The 15481-nt window shown below is 45.5% G+C and overlaps 1 protein-coding gene across 4 annotated transcripts in view; it reads left to right on the plus strand.

Annotated features, from left to right (window-relative positions):
• The window catches only part of IQCH (IQ motif containing H), a 110811-nt gene extending 95595 nt beyond the window's left edge, over nt 1–15216 (plus strand). For 3 of the 4 annotated variants that reach the window (XM_019533856.1, XM_019533857.1, XM_019533858.1), the window contains 4 exons: nt 1738–1863; nt 5641–5702; nt 8692–8800; nt 11959–13086. In XM_019533856.1, coding sequence (XP_019389401.1) covers nt 1738–1863; nt 5641–5702; nt 8692–8800; nt 11959–12060 — 399 coding nt within the window. In that variant the 3' untranslated portion in view covers nt 12061–13086. Of the gene's footprint in view, nt 1–1737; nt 1864–5640; nt 5703–8691; nt 8801–11958; nt 13087–14031 lie in introns of those variants that run through there. The other variant, XR_002100831.1, reaches the window with a different exon arrangement.
• Nucleotides 15217–15481: the final 265 nt, after the last annotated feature.

Raw genomic sequence — 15481 nt, forward strand, 5'->3', positions numbered from 1 at the left:
GTGGAGAAAAGTACAAAGCGTTCATTTTGATTAACAGTCGACTTCAAGGTTACATAAATGTGAGAGTGCCACGCGGCAGTTATACAGAAAAGGAAAAATAATATAAAGTCTTTGCTAAAAACTATAAGATAGTTACAAAGCTCAGAGTGTTTTATGGAACAGATCCTGAGTGCCAGGTGCCCCTGCTTTGCATTGGCTTTAGCTAGTGTAAATCAGCACAACTCCTGTGATTTCAACTGATTTACACCAGGTGAACATTCATCCTAGTGAGCGCTGAGAACCTGCGAGGTTGTACTGTGAGAGCCTGATTCCCTGTTACGCTTTTGTAGCCACAAAGATATGCAGAGACTTTGTTTCAAGTGTGTACACATGCACTTTAATGTGCATTTGCCTATTTTAACACACGTTAGTGTCACAAAAAAGCACGCTTTTGCTAATGCACGTTAAAATAGGTTAATGTGCCTTTTTCCTAGTATCTCACAATGGAGGTAATACATTTAATGCGCATGACCAAAAGTACAATGATGAACATGTAGATGTGCCCAGTAAGAACCAAAAGCTGTTTCAAAGCCATGAAGAGCCGTAGCTTGGGTGCAGGCGCATAGGGAGTGCCCTGTAGAGTTGCTGCAAATTCACTTTCCAAAACCCCAAACTCTAAGCAGCCTGGAAAGAAGGCTGTTCCTGTCCCCCGCAGACAGAGCCCAAGGGACTCAACCATGTCTATATTAACTAATAACAAGGCTCATTTTAGGGCAGAACTTGCTGCAATTTTCATATCTTGTAACTTAATGCAAAAACAGGACTGGAATAACTTTGACCTTTATGGCAGTAACCGCATGGTGACATGCTTGGTGATCATACTGGTCTGTGGAGTGCTTGCACCTCACGCCTACATACCTATAGCTCTGGCTGCTGCCCTTGTATCTGAACAGCATTATCAGAGGGTGTGGAAGAGCTGGGTTTCCTCAGACATGATGCTGCCATCCATCAGCCTTCAGCAATTCCCAAAAAACTATTTGGCTTTCCTATATCATACTGGCCTACACTTTTCAGCTTTGTAATAGTGCAGAACAGCAAAGAACATATTGAGTTTTGCATTGCCATATTATACATATGAAAGACCATGCTTTTAGAAAAGGCCTCTGCCTTTTCAGATACAAACTTTGATGACTGCAGATTTTTGGATGAGGCACTAAACTACCAGACTTGTACCACGGTAACCCTCTATGCCTGCAAACACGGTGCTCACTTGAGCAGACTTGAAGTAAGGCCAGGTGAAAACTGGGCCCTAATGAATCCACCCAGAACCCAAGGATGTCCATTGACTATAGGCACTGGAATCTCCATTCAGATCAAATAGCAGCTGATCATATAACTTGAGCAAAATGTAGAGATCTACAGAGAGTAATAGATATTGCACTTGGCTACTAGCAGCTTAAATCCAGAGTGGCACCCTCACTGGCAGAATCTGGTAGACTGGTTTTATAGAGCTAGCAAGATAATGACATCGACGGGTAACTCACTCGTGTTACACCGATAGCAGGAGGAGAATCTGAGTCACTGCACAGAAATCTCTGTTTCTGATAGGAATGGGGATTCCACCTGCATAATCAATGGAGCTATCCCAGCTTCACACCAGTATAACTGAGAGAAAAAAATCCTTCACAGTAAGTAGAAAATTGAACGTGCTTTATATGAAAGGATATGGAATAAACATGATGTTTTTCCACCCCCCAGTCGTATCCACTAAGCAGCCGCTATGCTGTCCTGAGCAGTCAGATGAGGCACTCCAACCTGTCTGTAATCTACTACGGTGTTCTCCTCCAGATGTGTAAGGCTCATGGCATTGGATTTGATGTCCAGGTAAAAAAGGAAAAAAAGTTATAACAAGTGTAACGTTTGCTCTGCATAACTTGGTATATGGAAATTCCAGTCCCCTGAAATGGGAATGTAGCAGGGCACTGAAGTGCCTGCTACTTGTGGAGCAATAAGTAAGGAATCCAGCTGCGGGTTGCCAGGGTAACCGATGGGAGTCAGCTGACCGGAAGGGGCAGGGCCTGGCTCCCTTATAACCCCAGGCTGATGCCAGGCAGGGAGTTCCCTGCTGGCAGCCAAGGGAGAAGCCTGACTGCACAAGCAACTCCTGATTGCTGTTACGGGGTGGAGAATTCCCTGGTAGGGACTGAATGTTGTTTAGGTTAGATTTTATGTTATAGCCCAGGGGCTTGTGTTTTGTGGTCGCTGTTTAGACTGGTGGTTTGGGTGAGGCTATTAGGGGTTGGAGGAGGCCTCATAGGGGCCCCGTAGTGTGGGGACCCCAGCGCCTGCGAGGGCGCAGCATTTGGGTGCACTGGCCCTGGCGCCTGCGAGGGCACAGCACTTTGGGGTGTATAGACCCCAGCCCCAGAGAAGGGGTGCAAAGTCAGAGGCCAGGTAAGGCCGAGGCCACCTAAGCCAGGAAGGGGTTCGAGACCCCAAGGAGGAAAGTTAGGGCCAGGCACAGCTAGGGCCACCTGAGCCCACCTGAGCGAGAGAAGCCCTAGAGCCAAGGGGGCAGCAAGAAGCCTTAGAGCCAAGGGGGCAGTGAGAAGCCCCGGAGAGAGGGCAGTGAGGAGCCCCAGAGAGGGGGGGTAGCATTGACAAATGCCCAGTGAGGTGCCCAGTGGAGCAGGGCCACAGAGAGCCCAGGGAGGACAAGGGGGCCAGAATATAGTAAGGCCCAGACTAACCGATGTGAGTACCATCTGCAAGGCTTAGGCTGCGGTGTGAGGGGTGGAAAGGAGCTGCAGATAGCGCCCCCTGGCATCCGGGCAGAAAATGGGCAGCCTCCCGCTTAATTAACATCCTCTAAACAATTAACAACAAGGCATGGCAGGCGAGAAGGCGGGCAGTTGGCCCATAACAGAAGGGCGGGGTGACTAGTGGGCAGACCCCGAAGAGGCACACCTGTCACAGGGACACAGGCAGGGTAAAGTCACATGAACGTGGTGGTTGTAGGAGTTTGTTGGTAATAGGAGGATGGCCTGGTTGCAGTTTAAAATGTAATTCTTTTTAGCAGATTTTCTGAGACTGATTTCACAGACATTAAGGCTGGAAGGGACCTTGGGAGATCATCAAGTCCAGCCCCCTGCCCCAGGGGTAGGAAGTCGGTTGGGGTCACAGGATCCCAGCAAGATAAACGTCCAAATGCTTCTTAAAGGAGTCCAGAGTAGGTGCTTGCCCCACCTTTGGGGCAAGTCTGTTCCAGGCCTTGGGGGCTTGGACAGTAAAGAAGTTCTTCCTTATGTCCAGCCTGAAACGGTCTTGGAGGAGTTTGTGACCGTTGGACATTGTCATCCCTTGGGGCGCTCTGGTGAACAGACGTTCCCCCAGATCCTGATGCATGCCCCTGCTGTACTTATAGGCAACCAACAGGTCACCCCTGAGCCTGCGCTTTTCCAGGCTGAAGAGTCCCATGGCTCTCAGCCTCTCTTGATAAGGTCTGTTCTCCTGCCCTCTGATCATGCACGTGTCTCTCCTCTGGAATCTCACAAGCTTCTCCACATCCTTCTTGAATTGCAGAGCCCAGAATTGGATGCAGTACTCCAGCTGTGGCCTCACCAAGGCCTAGTACAGCAGGAGGATGACACCCTGAGACTTACTTGAGAAGCATCTATGGATGCAAGACAGAGTTTGGCTTGCTTTACCAGCTGCAACATCACATTGGTGGCTCATGTTCATCTTGTGGTTAATCATGACCCCCAAGTCCCTTTCAGCCTTGGTGCTAGCAGCCAAAATGTGTGAAACCTATTTATTCCACCCCTGTGCTCTGCTTGGGGGCCCCAGCTGAGTGGCACATCCTGCCCAGTGTCTGTCAAAGCCCAACAAGGCAGTGAAGCCTCCTTAGAACAGCCCTAAACACATGCCCCAAGCTGTTCTCAGACTCTGTTTCAGGCATGCTTCTTGCCATGCAGGTAGAGATGCCCCAAGACTCCTAGACTGCCTTATTCCCAGGATTTGGTGCATCCTGAATGTGTAGGCAGGGCATATTTTTTAGTGATATTCAGGTGCTGTTTGGAAACAATGTAGACAAGTCCCTGCATAACAAAGGTTTCTTTAGCAGGCCCCATATTATAAATAAGGTTAGTTTAGCTACAGGTCTTCTGTTGGCTTCCTTTAGCTGTAGTATAGTTAGGTTTGGGAGGATTCACTTTTTATTGGCAAACATTGATTTCAACTCACACTCACAGAGCGAGGTAAAAATATTTCCATCATTAATAATCAAAATTTATAGAAAGGGAGCATAAGAAAAATGATGGCTGATGGAGTGTGTGATGGTGATGATGGGGGAGCAGTCCTAGAGAACGGTGCCAAGTGTAGTTTGGACTGCAATTCCCAGAAACCTCAGGGGACTGGGAACAAAGGAAGAGGAAGTGACAAAGCAGGCAAGGGAGCTGTGGGTGAGTGGAGCTGGGACCGATGGCAGCTCTGCCACTCAGCTGGCGGCAGCCCTACAGTAGTTACGTTTGTCGCGGCAGGCGGTTAAACTGCACGATAATAACAGTGTACTGTAATTGATAAATCGTCTGCCTCCCACCTACTTAATTTTGTGCAATCCTGAAAATGTAAATCGATAAAAATCTGAATAAATGCTTAAAAGTAAACATCAATATTAGCTGTCAAAATGATTAAAAAATAAAAATCAAATGCTGCCGAGCCTAAGTATATTATTGACTCCTTGAAAGCTATAGTGCTGCGGGTTTTGCATTAACTAGCTACATACGAAGTGCAGATGATTTTGTAAAAGAGGGGAAGAATAAGATGATGAGAAAAGGCAGATGATAAAGGTGAACAGTAGGAGAGATGAGAAAGAAAGAAACCTCTTCACTGGAGAAGGGAGAGCTAAAGGATTATGAATAGAAGGAGGAAATATCAAGAGAGGAGAAAAAGAAATAGGCTAGTGGGTAAAATGAAGATAAAAGCTGGTATTCAGAGGAAAAACAGCAAATGGAAAGCGGTATTAAGGGGTGGAGGGTTTCATCCTGAAAGCTACAGTCATCCTTCAAGCTGTCCCACTCCAAGCCTTGTCTGGGATGGGCTGTTATATTAGGAAATTTTTCTATATTCCTAATGACTGTCATGGCTCAATACATCTAACTATTAGGCCCCATGAATTTTGTTGGTGAACCTATTGACTCAGAATGAATTGGAAGGCATTATGAAAGTTCATGTTAAGTCAGCACCTAAGAACAACTGAAGAAACTTATTTTAAGGAGCATGAAAAACTAAAGTAATTTCTACTGTACTAAGAATTTAGTGTTTTTATGCATCATCTTAAATGAGCTGGACCATGTACAGGTCAAGTTTGAAAGTATCCATCCATGATCATCCCACACTGTAGAGGGAATAAAATATTTATTACTGAGTAGTAGCCTTGAAATATGTGTATTTGGATTTACAGAAAATTACCACTTCCTGTTCTCAAGTATAAATTACTTAGGTTATGCTTACTAATGATCCATTACACACATTTTAAAACTAACCTTTCTTTAATTACGTGATTATGTACTTACTTTCCATGTACAGTACATTTTAGACATCTGTAACTGGAACTGTTGTTTTCAGAAACAATTAAAAGAGAGGTTTTTTTCAATTTAACAGGAAAAACAAGGAACCATTTTTATGCTATATGAAGACCGCAGGCGATACAGATTGGGAATGATGTGAGTACACACTGTAAACTAAATAACTGGATAAACTGATGGAAAGATTTTAAACTGAAGAAGGTTAAAAGACAGAGTACTGATGTCATGGATTTTAATAAAACTGATGATTTACTTGAAGGCAATGTAGTGTTCCAGTGATGGTCACCTGTTACTGAGAAACTCTGATGACTCAGTAGGGGTGTGTGAAGCTAGTCCTGTTGGATTCGGATTTGGATTCGGCCCAAATCAGGGACAGTGATTCAATTCATGAATTTGGATCACTGTCCCCGATTCGATTCGACTGAATCCAGATTGAAGATTTGATGCCGATTTGGAGAATCAGCAATTCAGACATAGACACAGCTTTAAATGTTTTTTCTACGTACCTCAAGGTACCAGTGCAGCCTGTGATCGCTGCAATGCTGGGGTGGATGGAGCATCCCATAGGAGTGTGGGTGGCCCTCCGTGTGCTCGGCGGCGAACCTGGAAGTGTTCTGGGTCTGCCAGGGAGCATGCAGGGAGGCCCCCCCCACATTCTCCTGGCTCAGCAATCAGCTGTGGTGGGACCCAAGGTGCCCCCCCAGACCCAGGAGGCACCAGTCGCTGAGCCAGGGGAATGCAAGGGGCCCCCCCAGTGTGCTCCCCAGTGGACCTAGAAGTGGACCAGAAGTGCTTCTGGTCCACTTCCGGGTCTGGTGCCAAGCGCACTGGGGAGCCTCATGTGCTCCTGTGGGACACTCCATGCACCCCAGCATCGCTGCATTCATGAGGCCCTGCTACCTCAAGGTATGCAGAAAAAACATTTAAACCAAATCTTTCCAAATCTCTCTGAATCAATTCACAGGCTTCCGATTCTATTCGGAGAGAGTAAAGGATCCTGATTCAATTCAGATTTGGAGAGTCATACACCGAATTGGGCTGAATCTCTGCTGAATCAAATCAGGGACTGAAGCTTCGCACAGCCCTAACTCTCAGTAAGACTGCCAGGCTGCAGACAGGGAAAGGCTTTGCTAAATGACTAACAGAGTAAGCAGTTGTCTGTCTTGCAGCCTGCAGTCAGTGTGAAGATACCCAAGCCAGCTTGACACGAGCTCATTTGGGTACAAGTAGCAGTCTAGGCATTGCACTATTTGAGCACTGCATGGGCTGTATTACTTTGCCTCTTGCCAGCTCCACCTGGAGCTCTGTGCAGCCATATCTGGACTGGCACTAGTATCCCAGTGAACTAGTTTAGTTTGAAGCTAGCTGGGGAGTCCCTACACCAAGGTTGAACAAAATGGTGGATCTGGCTGGCAGCTGGACTCCATTTCCCAGCAGCTGCTGCCCACATGGCTGAGGTTGGTCTCCATGGAGACCCCAGCCACAGTTGCAGGTGATAGCACAAGGCTGGGGTTGCCATGAAGACTGGCCCTAGCCACACTGGCAGGGCACATGGCAGGAGAGGACAGGGGGCTGTTCCAGAGCCACTGGGATCTTGCAGTGTGGGCAGCTTGGTTGAGGCTAAGACAGAGCCACGATCTGCAGCCTGCATGCTCTGGGCAGGGGCACACAGGCAGCAGATCATGGCTCTGCCCTGGCTCGGGACCATGCTGTCACCGCTGCAAGAAGCCAGGGCAAAGCCACGATCTGCTGCTCGTACACCCCTGCCAGGAGCATGCACGCTGCAGATCGCAGCACTGCCTTGGGCCCAACAAAGCTGCCCCTACTGCAAGCTCCCAGTGGCTCTGGAGCAACCCCCTGTCCTGTCCTGCCACACCGCTGCCAGTGTAGCTGGGGCCAGTCTGCATGGCAACCCCAGGCTTGCTATCCCAGCTGTGGCTGGGGTCTCCATGGAGACAGGCCCTAGCCATGAAGGCAGGGACTTCTGGGAAATGGAGTCCACTGCCAGCCAGGACTTTGCCTGCCCCTGCCCTACACTGTGCCACTGTCTGCAGAGTAAACGTAGCTTGAGCTAGTGCAGTTTGTGGATCAAGGAACTGAAAGAGAAATTAGAAAGATAATCAATTAAGTAAATGAATCTCAGCTGAACATGGGACGGGCCACGACCCCTTGCCTCTTCCTCCTGACCATCTGAGGTGGCCAGTCCTAGACATGCACGCATACGTACGTCTTTGTATGAATGTGTCCTCTTATGGGTTGTCATAGTAGCTGTACAAGTACTTGTATCCCTTGCATAAGTGTAAGTCTCTAGGGTGTATGAGTTCATTTATTTCTGACCTCATGCCAACAACACCTAATTCCCTGGAGAGCTCTCAGATGCATTTGTCACCCTGACGTAGCCATGCAAACTCACTGGGTCTTACACTTTGTGATCCACGTTTATCCTTGCAACAAGGCTGCAAAATAGGAGGCAACCCACATCTTTCATTTGGAAACAGTTGCAAGAATGCAGCAGTTTGGTTCAATTTGTAACACCATTGAAATAGCTCATCTGTATAATTAATCTTGCACTATGCTCATGTTCATTGCTGCTGTGGTCCACTAAAGAAGGCTTGCTTCCCCTCAACATAGGAGGCTACAGTGAGGATCTGTATATATTCCTAAGAGACTGCAGCACCAAAGACTAACATTGATGCTTCTAAGTATGACACAACTGTCTGAGAAATGTTTGTGAAGTTTGGATGTCTGCATGTCCAAATGTGCTCTATGCATGAATTGTATCTCAATATGCATGGGGCAGCAACAATGCTTTTAAACTAATTTAAATGTTAAAATAATGTGCTAGTGCCACTGTCCTAACTCAGTGGTAGCCTTCTGCTTAGAATAGCTGAACCCACTGCTCTCCTCTGCTAAGTTGATTAATAAAAATTATTTATTACACAAATCCTTTCTGTTGACAAGTTAAAATGGAGCCTCATCTTTCATATCTCCCTGAAGATTGCCACCTTGTGAGATTGAAAATACTCATTAAATTCCATCACCAGACAGGCACAAATGAGAGGGTGATTGTTTCTAAGCATGTGAAGGAAATCATTGGTAAACTCATTTGTTTGGATATCATTAACAGAACAATCGGAGAGGATCTCCAGGGGGTCCTCATGACCTTTGCTCGCAATCTCTTCATCATCCATCAAGAAATATCAGCACCTAATATGCAAGGCGAGACCAATTTTAAGGTGAGGTGTTAATTAACTAACGATCCTGGTTAATTTCTGTACAAGGGCTGAAAATACCTCATGCTGTATCGTAAACAAGTGCTAAACCATTCTTGTTTTATTGTTAGCAGTACATATTTTACAGTGTCTAGGTCAATATAGTAAGTCTCCCAGTGAACTTGTTAGTTAAATTTAATAGTTTGAAACTTTTTCTTTAAAAGCAGAGAGGTTCTAGCATGAAACACGAAATCTTTGGAGTTTCTCTTGTAAAGGTAAAGAAGCCCACCTTGCTGCTGTAGGTAATTGTCACAGGCTATAGGTAATTGCCTCTGGTTTCTTTTTAAAGGGATACAATCAAGATGACAAATTAAAAAACAAGCATCCCTATTTTACTAATAACCACTTGGATTATTACATTATTAGATTATTTTAAGAAATCCAACCCACCTTCCGGCAGCTAATCAGCTGCTTTAGCCCTTGCATGTCACCTTGAACGCTGAGCTAGATTATTCAATTTCTTTTTTGTTCCCTTCATCCAACCTCCTCTGGACAAAACCAGCCCACCTCGCCCAACCTCCTGCGCCAGGAGACGCTGCAAAGTCGAGACAGAGCTGCTGAGTTGGTCCTTGTAGCTTAAGGTTTTCTGTACTGGCAACGTTCCCCAAAGAATCGTTGGCGCTTGCTCTGTCACTCTTTTGTGCCAGTCTGCTTGTTTAAAAGAGACTGGAGTGATAATGAATCCAGCCCTATGCTCAGCCTTGTCTATTTGCTGGCCCCAACCAAAAATAGTACATGCCAGCTAAGACCTGAAAAACAAGCTGACTATAAGCGGTATATTTAGGAGGTAAGACATTCAATCTGCAAGAGGAAATAAATTGTAAAACTACAAACCTACCATTGGAACTACAATAAATTGTAACCTACAAGCAAAAGCACAGATTGCCAATATGATAAATATTTACAGCCTCGGTTGGCGAGGCGGTTCTTCCCTTGTCCCATACCGGCTTTTCGATCCAAAGAGTAGCATAACCTTCCAGCAACTATTCTCCTGCTAGCTCATATGCCCCTTCGCTTTACATCTGGACCATAGGCATTTTGTTGAAAGTTATGAGGGCACCTTGTTTATCAATTTGTGCTCTTAGTCATAGGGAATAAGTTTAAAACAGAGTCTTTTAAATGGTAAGTCTGTTTGTTCCTGTGCTGAGCAGAGTGTGAAATCACATTTTTCAGGTAAGCTCTAATCACGTTTCACCGTGTGTGGCAAAGTGGGGCTCCCCAGCTAGCCACAGTGCTAGTTTCCCCACTTGCCTTTGGGCACACCACGCACCTGTCTCACCTGCCATGCCTTGTTGCTAATTAATTAGAATATTAATTAAGGTGGGAGGCTGCCCATTCTTGCCCCAATGCCAGGGGGCGCTATCTGCAGCTCCCATCCTCCCCTATACCGTAGCCCAAGTCTCACAGATGGCATCCAGACGACACAGTGATCCTGGCCTACAGCCGGACCAAGGTTAGGCCTCGTCGTCAGGCCTCAGTCACACACACGTTCATAGCGCCCTCCTCTCACTGGGGCGTCTCACACTCCGCCCTCTCACAGGGTGTCTTTCGTGCCTCAGCAACTTATTCTGCCTTGCTCCCTCTTGGAGTGGGCCCCTTAGGTGATAGGCTTTATCTAGTTAGTACCTTGGGTGGTCTTTTGGGCCTCTCCTGCAACCCTCACTTGGGGGTAGTGACCAGCCAATTACCCGACCAGGTCTAAGCTTCCTCTGGCCCCTTCTGGGCCAATATATATTTATCTATATCTATGTATAAACATATTGGGCTCTCAGCCCTCTGGCTTCCCCCCACTTTACTGGGGCTCCACACTACCTTCTCCCTGGGGCTGTCCCCTCACTGGGGCTCTACATCTCCCACTGTCCCACTTGGCAGGGCTCCACATATCTGCCGTCTCACTAGGGCCGTCCCCTCACTGGGGTCCTCATTCCCCTCACTGGGGCTACTCATCTCTGCCCCCCTCACTTGGGGGGCTCCACACCGCCCCTCACTTGGGACCATGGGGCTTCCCTCCCCAGTGGGCTCAGGTGGCCATAGCCATGCCTGGCCCCAACTACTTTTCTTCAGGGTCCTACACCCTACAGGTCTCAGGCAGCTGCAGCCGTGCCTGGCCCCCACTCTCCCTCCTCGAGGTCTTGCACCCCACAGGGCTCAGGTGGCTGCACCCATGCCTGGCCCCCACTACCTCCAAAGTTACCAGACCCACCTGGAGGTGAGGGCTGGGGTTAAGGCACCCCTACCTGCCTTTCACTGGGGTGGTAACTGGCCTGACATTTCCTGGGGGCTCCCACACCACTGAGAGCCCCACCAGGCCACTCACTCCTGGCAGGGTGCAGTTTTAGGTCATGCCGGGGACCAGGAGCCTCCTAGCCATCCCCTACAGCTCCTGCCCTTACCTCTGGGATGTTATGGAGCCTTGCAGCCAGGTGATGTTACTGCCTGCCCTGTTTATTTGGGCGGCCAGAGATCTAAAATGGACGCTGCAATCATGCACCTGCTGGCTGCTTGGCTCCGGTCTTAAAGTGGCAGGCACCAACAGTGCCCTGCCACACCATGCAACAAACGAAACAAAGAAAACCATACTGAAAATGTAAACAGGGGTTTTTACTTCATTTTAGTTAGAGTGAATTAAGGATGATTAATATATGTGAAATAAAATTCAGCTTAATTCATTAAAAAAGAGAGAGACCATCTTGTTTTCCTGTTTACCTAAGACTTGTATATACAGCTACTCCTCGCTTAGTGTCATAATTCTTGAAAAATGTGACTTTAAGCAAAACAATGTTAAGCAAATCCAGTTACGTCACAGTAGTTATCTACTAGCAGGCGGCAGCCAAACGACGTTATTACTGAACATTGCGCGACTTTAAACGAGTACGTTCTCTAATAGATCCGTGACGTAATAACGGAACAACGTTAACCGGGATGGCGTTAAGTAAGGAGTACCTGTAGTTTCAAATAACTCCCTTGCATCCCATGGTAGCAGTGAAAAACTCCCTTGGTGCCTCCTGTCCTGGGCGTCACTGATTGTATTTTGAAAAGGCTGGCAGGCAGCAGAGCTTTTTGGCTGTTTTACTCCCCTGTAATACTCATTAAGTAACTTGTAGTCTTTGACTCTGTTACAGATGGCAATTCGAGACATTGAAGCAATCCTGGGAACTACAGCAGAGAACAAACTAAAATGTGAAGAAGAACAGTCCTCCAAAGCAGATGCTCCCCAAGAATAGTTCACTGAAATGTTTAAAGTATCTTATTATTTAAACCTCTCACAAAGCGGGGAAGGTGGGGGAGCTCCAATTTTAAGGAATGCAGGGAAAACATGATAACCTAGTATTTTGTTGCCTCTATACATTGATATTTGACTTGATATTTACAGGGACTGAATGTTAATGATTACTGTGTACGTTTAAATGATTAGTAAAAATAGTCCTAAAATACCCCTGTTTGTGCAAAAGGAAATCAGTAAAAAGCTGAAAAACAATACTTGCTGCCCATGCTATTCTACATGCCCTCACATTTGTATTTTGAATCCTGAGCACAGTGTCTGCCTTTCAAACCTTAGTCACAGATTCATAATTGCTGAGGTCAGAAGAGATGTCATGATCTAACTAACAGCACAGCCACAGACTTTCATCCGGTGATTCCTGCCTCCAGTCCATAACTTTTGGTTGAGCTAAATTGTCTCTCTCACATAAATCAACAGTCTTGATAAGAAGACAGGAGGTAGCAGGGAGTCTGCCACATCCCTCAATAAGTCAAGTGACTTCCCTGTTAAAAAAATCAGTGCCTTATTTTTAGTCTGGATTGGTCTAGATTTTGACAAATCTTGTTATGCCTTTGTCTGCAAATCTAAAAGAGTCCTTTGCTGTCAGAAATCTTCCATCTGCTGCAATAGTTAAATTGGGATTAAGTTACCTTTGAAACTTCTTTTGGATGAACCAAACGGATAATGCTGTTTTAGTCTCCCATGGTGAGATGGCTTTTCTTGTCTTCAACTCATTCTGGCATCTCTTTTCTGAACTCTAAGTCACCAACATCCTTTTAAAAACATAAGTGCCAAAACTGGACATTATATTCCAATGATGATCTCACTAATGCTACGCACAGTAAAAATGCCACGTCCCAGCCTCTGCTTAGTATATCCAATGACTGTTGGCCACCATCTCCTACTAGGAGCTCATAATCAATTGGTCTCCATGACTCCTAAGGCCTGTTCAATGACCCCATTAATAGTTCCTTTTTTAGATATATCTATAAGCTAGTTTTTATCTGTTTGATACGTTCTCTGCTGATGCTGTGTGTAACTTTCTAATCAGTGTTTTACACGCATTAGAGAACCCCATACGACTACCACACTTACCTTTAGTAGGGTGGGTACATTGTTGCAGTCATGACAGTCTAGAAAATACACGAGAAGCAAAGGATTTTTGATGATATCTTTTATTGGATGATACTGCACAGCTGAGAGAGATGTCAGACATGTCTTCGGACATGAGTGCCCTTCTTGAGGCACCTTCAGGACCCTTGCTTCTCGAGTTACCTATCTCAGCCAAACTTGCAGTCTCATCAAAAAAGACATGATTTTGTGTCACAAGACCTGTCACCCATAAAATTACATTGATGAGCATGAATTGTTTTTATTTTTTAAATCTGCACTGACTGCATGCCAGGCCAGCCTTTCCTGAGTTTGCCTGGGTTCCAGTAAGAACCTGTGTTTGCTTATTTACCCATCTTAAATATCAGCCATTGAGCTTTATTTTCATCCTCTGGATTGTCCTCAGCATTTCCAGATTTATAGAATAATGTTTTTTGTCCTTTGGTTTTGAAAAGGATTCTTTTCCTCTCCTCAAAACAATATTTATCCACCTAGAATTGATATAAATAATTTAGAGGTAAGTGGTAAAATATTTCTTTAGCATCAAGTCCCTTGTCATTGCCAACAGGACAGGATGGTAGTGGACAGGGGAAGAACCGCCTTGCCAACCAAGGCTGTAATATTTATCTTCCTGGCAGACGGTGCTCTGGCTTGTAGTTTACAATTTATTTCCTCCTGCAGATTGAGTGTATTATCCCCTGAATATGCCAAGTCTCTTCCAACTTACTGCTCAAAAATTTCAAGCCAAGCCAGGATTTTCAAGGCTGTAATGGCATTTACTGTGCAGTCACAGGATATTCGTATTCTCTTTTTACAAATGCAGGTTTAACCAAAGTGCACGTGTGCCAGGATCCATTAAGTCAGTACATAATCTCCTGTATCAACCTTTGTATTTCCACGTTGGTTGACAAGGTAGTTAAAGATACAAGCAAGAACTTCCACATAAATGCTGACTTGAACCTCAGATAAGAATCTAAATTTACATACTGTAAAATTGCTTGTTTTTTTATGTCACATAATTTTAATAAAAAATTGGTTTTGGATGCACTAGCACCACATGTAGGTTTCCTGCTCTGGAATTCAGCCAACAAGCTTCCTTTCTAGAAGGCTTTTTTTCACTGCAGCTGGAAATAAGAGCAGCATGTCCCTTGCCTGTGGTAGGTACAACATTGATCTGTCACTTGCAAGGAGTCAGTTATCAAAAGACATTGCTAAGAATGCTGCGCTACTTGCTTATTAATCGTTGAGACAAAGAATTGCCATTTGTTCTCCTTTGGTGCTAGGATAAGCTCTTCCAGCTTTGTCCCCACTGCAGCCAAGGCATGCTATCTCTGTACTTGCTTCCTGCTAAAATAGGCCATTGCTGGATTTCTCACCAAGCCTCACCTATACGCAGTGTAGCATTCCCATTTGGTCACTAAAACACTGTGTGTATTGGGGTGGGAGGTCATTTCCCAAGTGTTTTATCAACCTGAGAGTTAGCAGTTTTCTTAAGGGCTAAAAAGAAGTCTTGATCCGAGCCAGAACAACATAAGGTCTGAGAGGCTCATTAGTTCACTGGCGCTCTAATACATCACTGTGTCCTAGGTGGAAATGAAACCCTCTACCTCCTTATGCCTTTGTTCTGGTCTGACAAAAGAAAACTGTACCTGTTCTTGCTTAGCACACACGATCTGAAAGTCCTCTGGTGAGAGAGAGTGAAATCTACTGGAGGAGTTTTTAATTACTATTAGCATTTTGGAGCCTTGAGTCAATGGCAAGATTGAAATGATTTTAGTCTGTCACATTCAACTTGCAGCTGCTGGTGTCAAAAATGTTGTTTCATCATTATGGTGGTTATGGGCTGAAATACCAATTTGCAATCAATATGTGTTGTGTCATATGTTATACATGTCGTTATAACGTAGTCACATTTAGGTGCGTTTAGTCCCAAGCTCACACTACTACATTCCTCTGTTCCCCTAACCCAGAAAAAATGGTCCCTTGAATAAAGTTATAGGAACGATCACCGTGATCTAGGTTTGCAGAAGAGTAAGGCATGGGAGAAGCAGGATCGGCAGATGAAAGGATACTCGAGGTTGGTTACTTCTCAGATGCCAGAAGAGAACTCAACAGGTAGTAGGCAAGTGTTGAGGGCAGGGGGACTCCAGAGCCAAGAGTTGCTGTGGGATGTTTACTAGTAGGAGACAGAGTTGTCTTACAAGCTGGGAAATGGGTTGGTGGAGCAGTTGCAGAAAGTGTAGGCTGTTTAAAATACAATTCAGAGCTTCTAA

Source organism: Crocodylus porosus, unplaced genomic scaffold (assembly GCF_001723895.1).
Source record: "Crocodylus porosus isolate Cpor-Errol unplaced genomic scaffold, CroPor_comp1, whole genome shotgun sequence".
Classification (NCBI taxonomy): Eukaryota; Metazoa; Chordata; order Crocodylia; family Crocodylidae; genus Crocodylus; species Crocodylus porosus.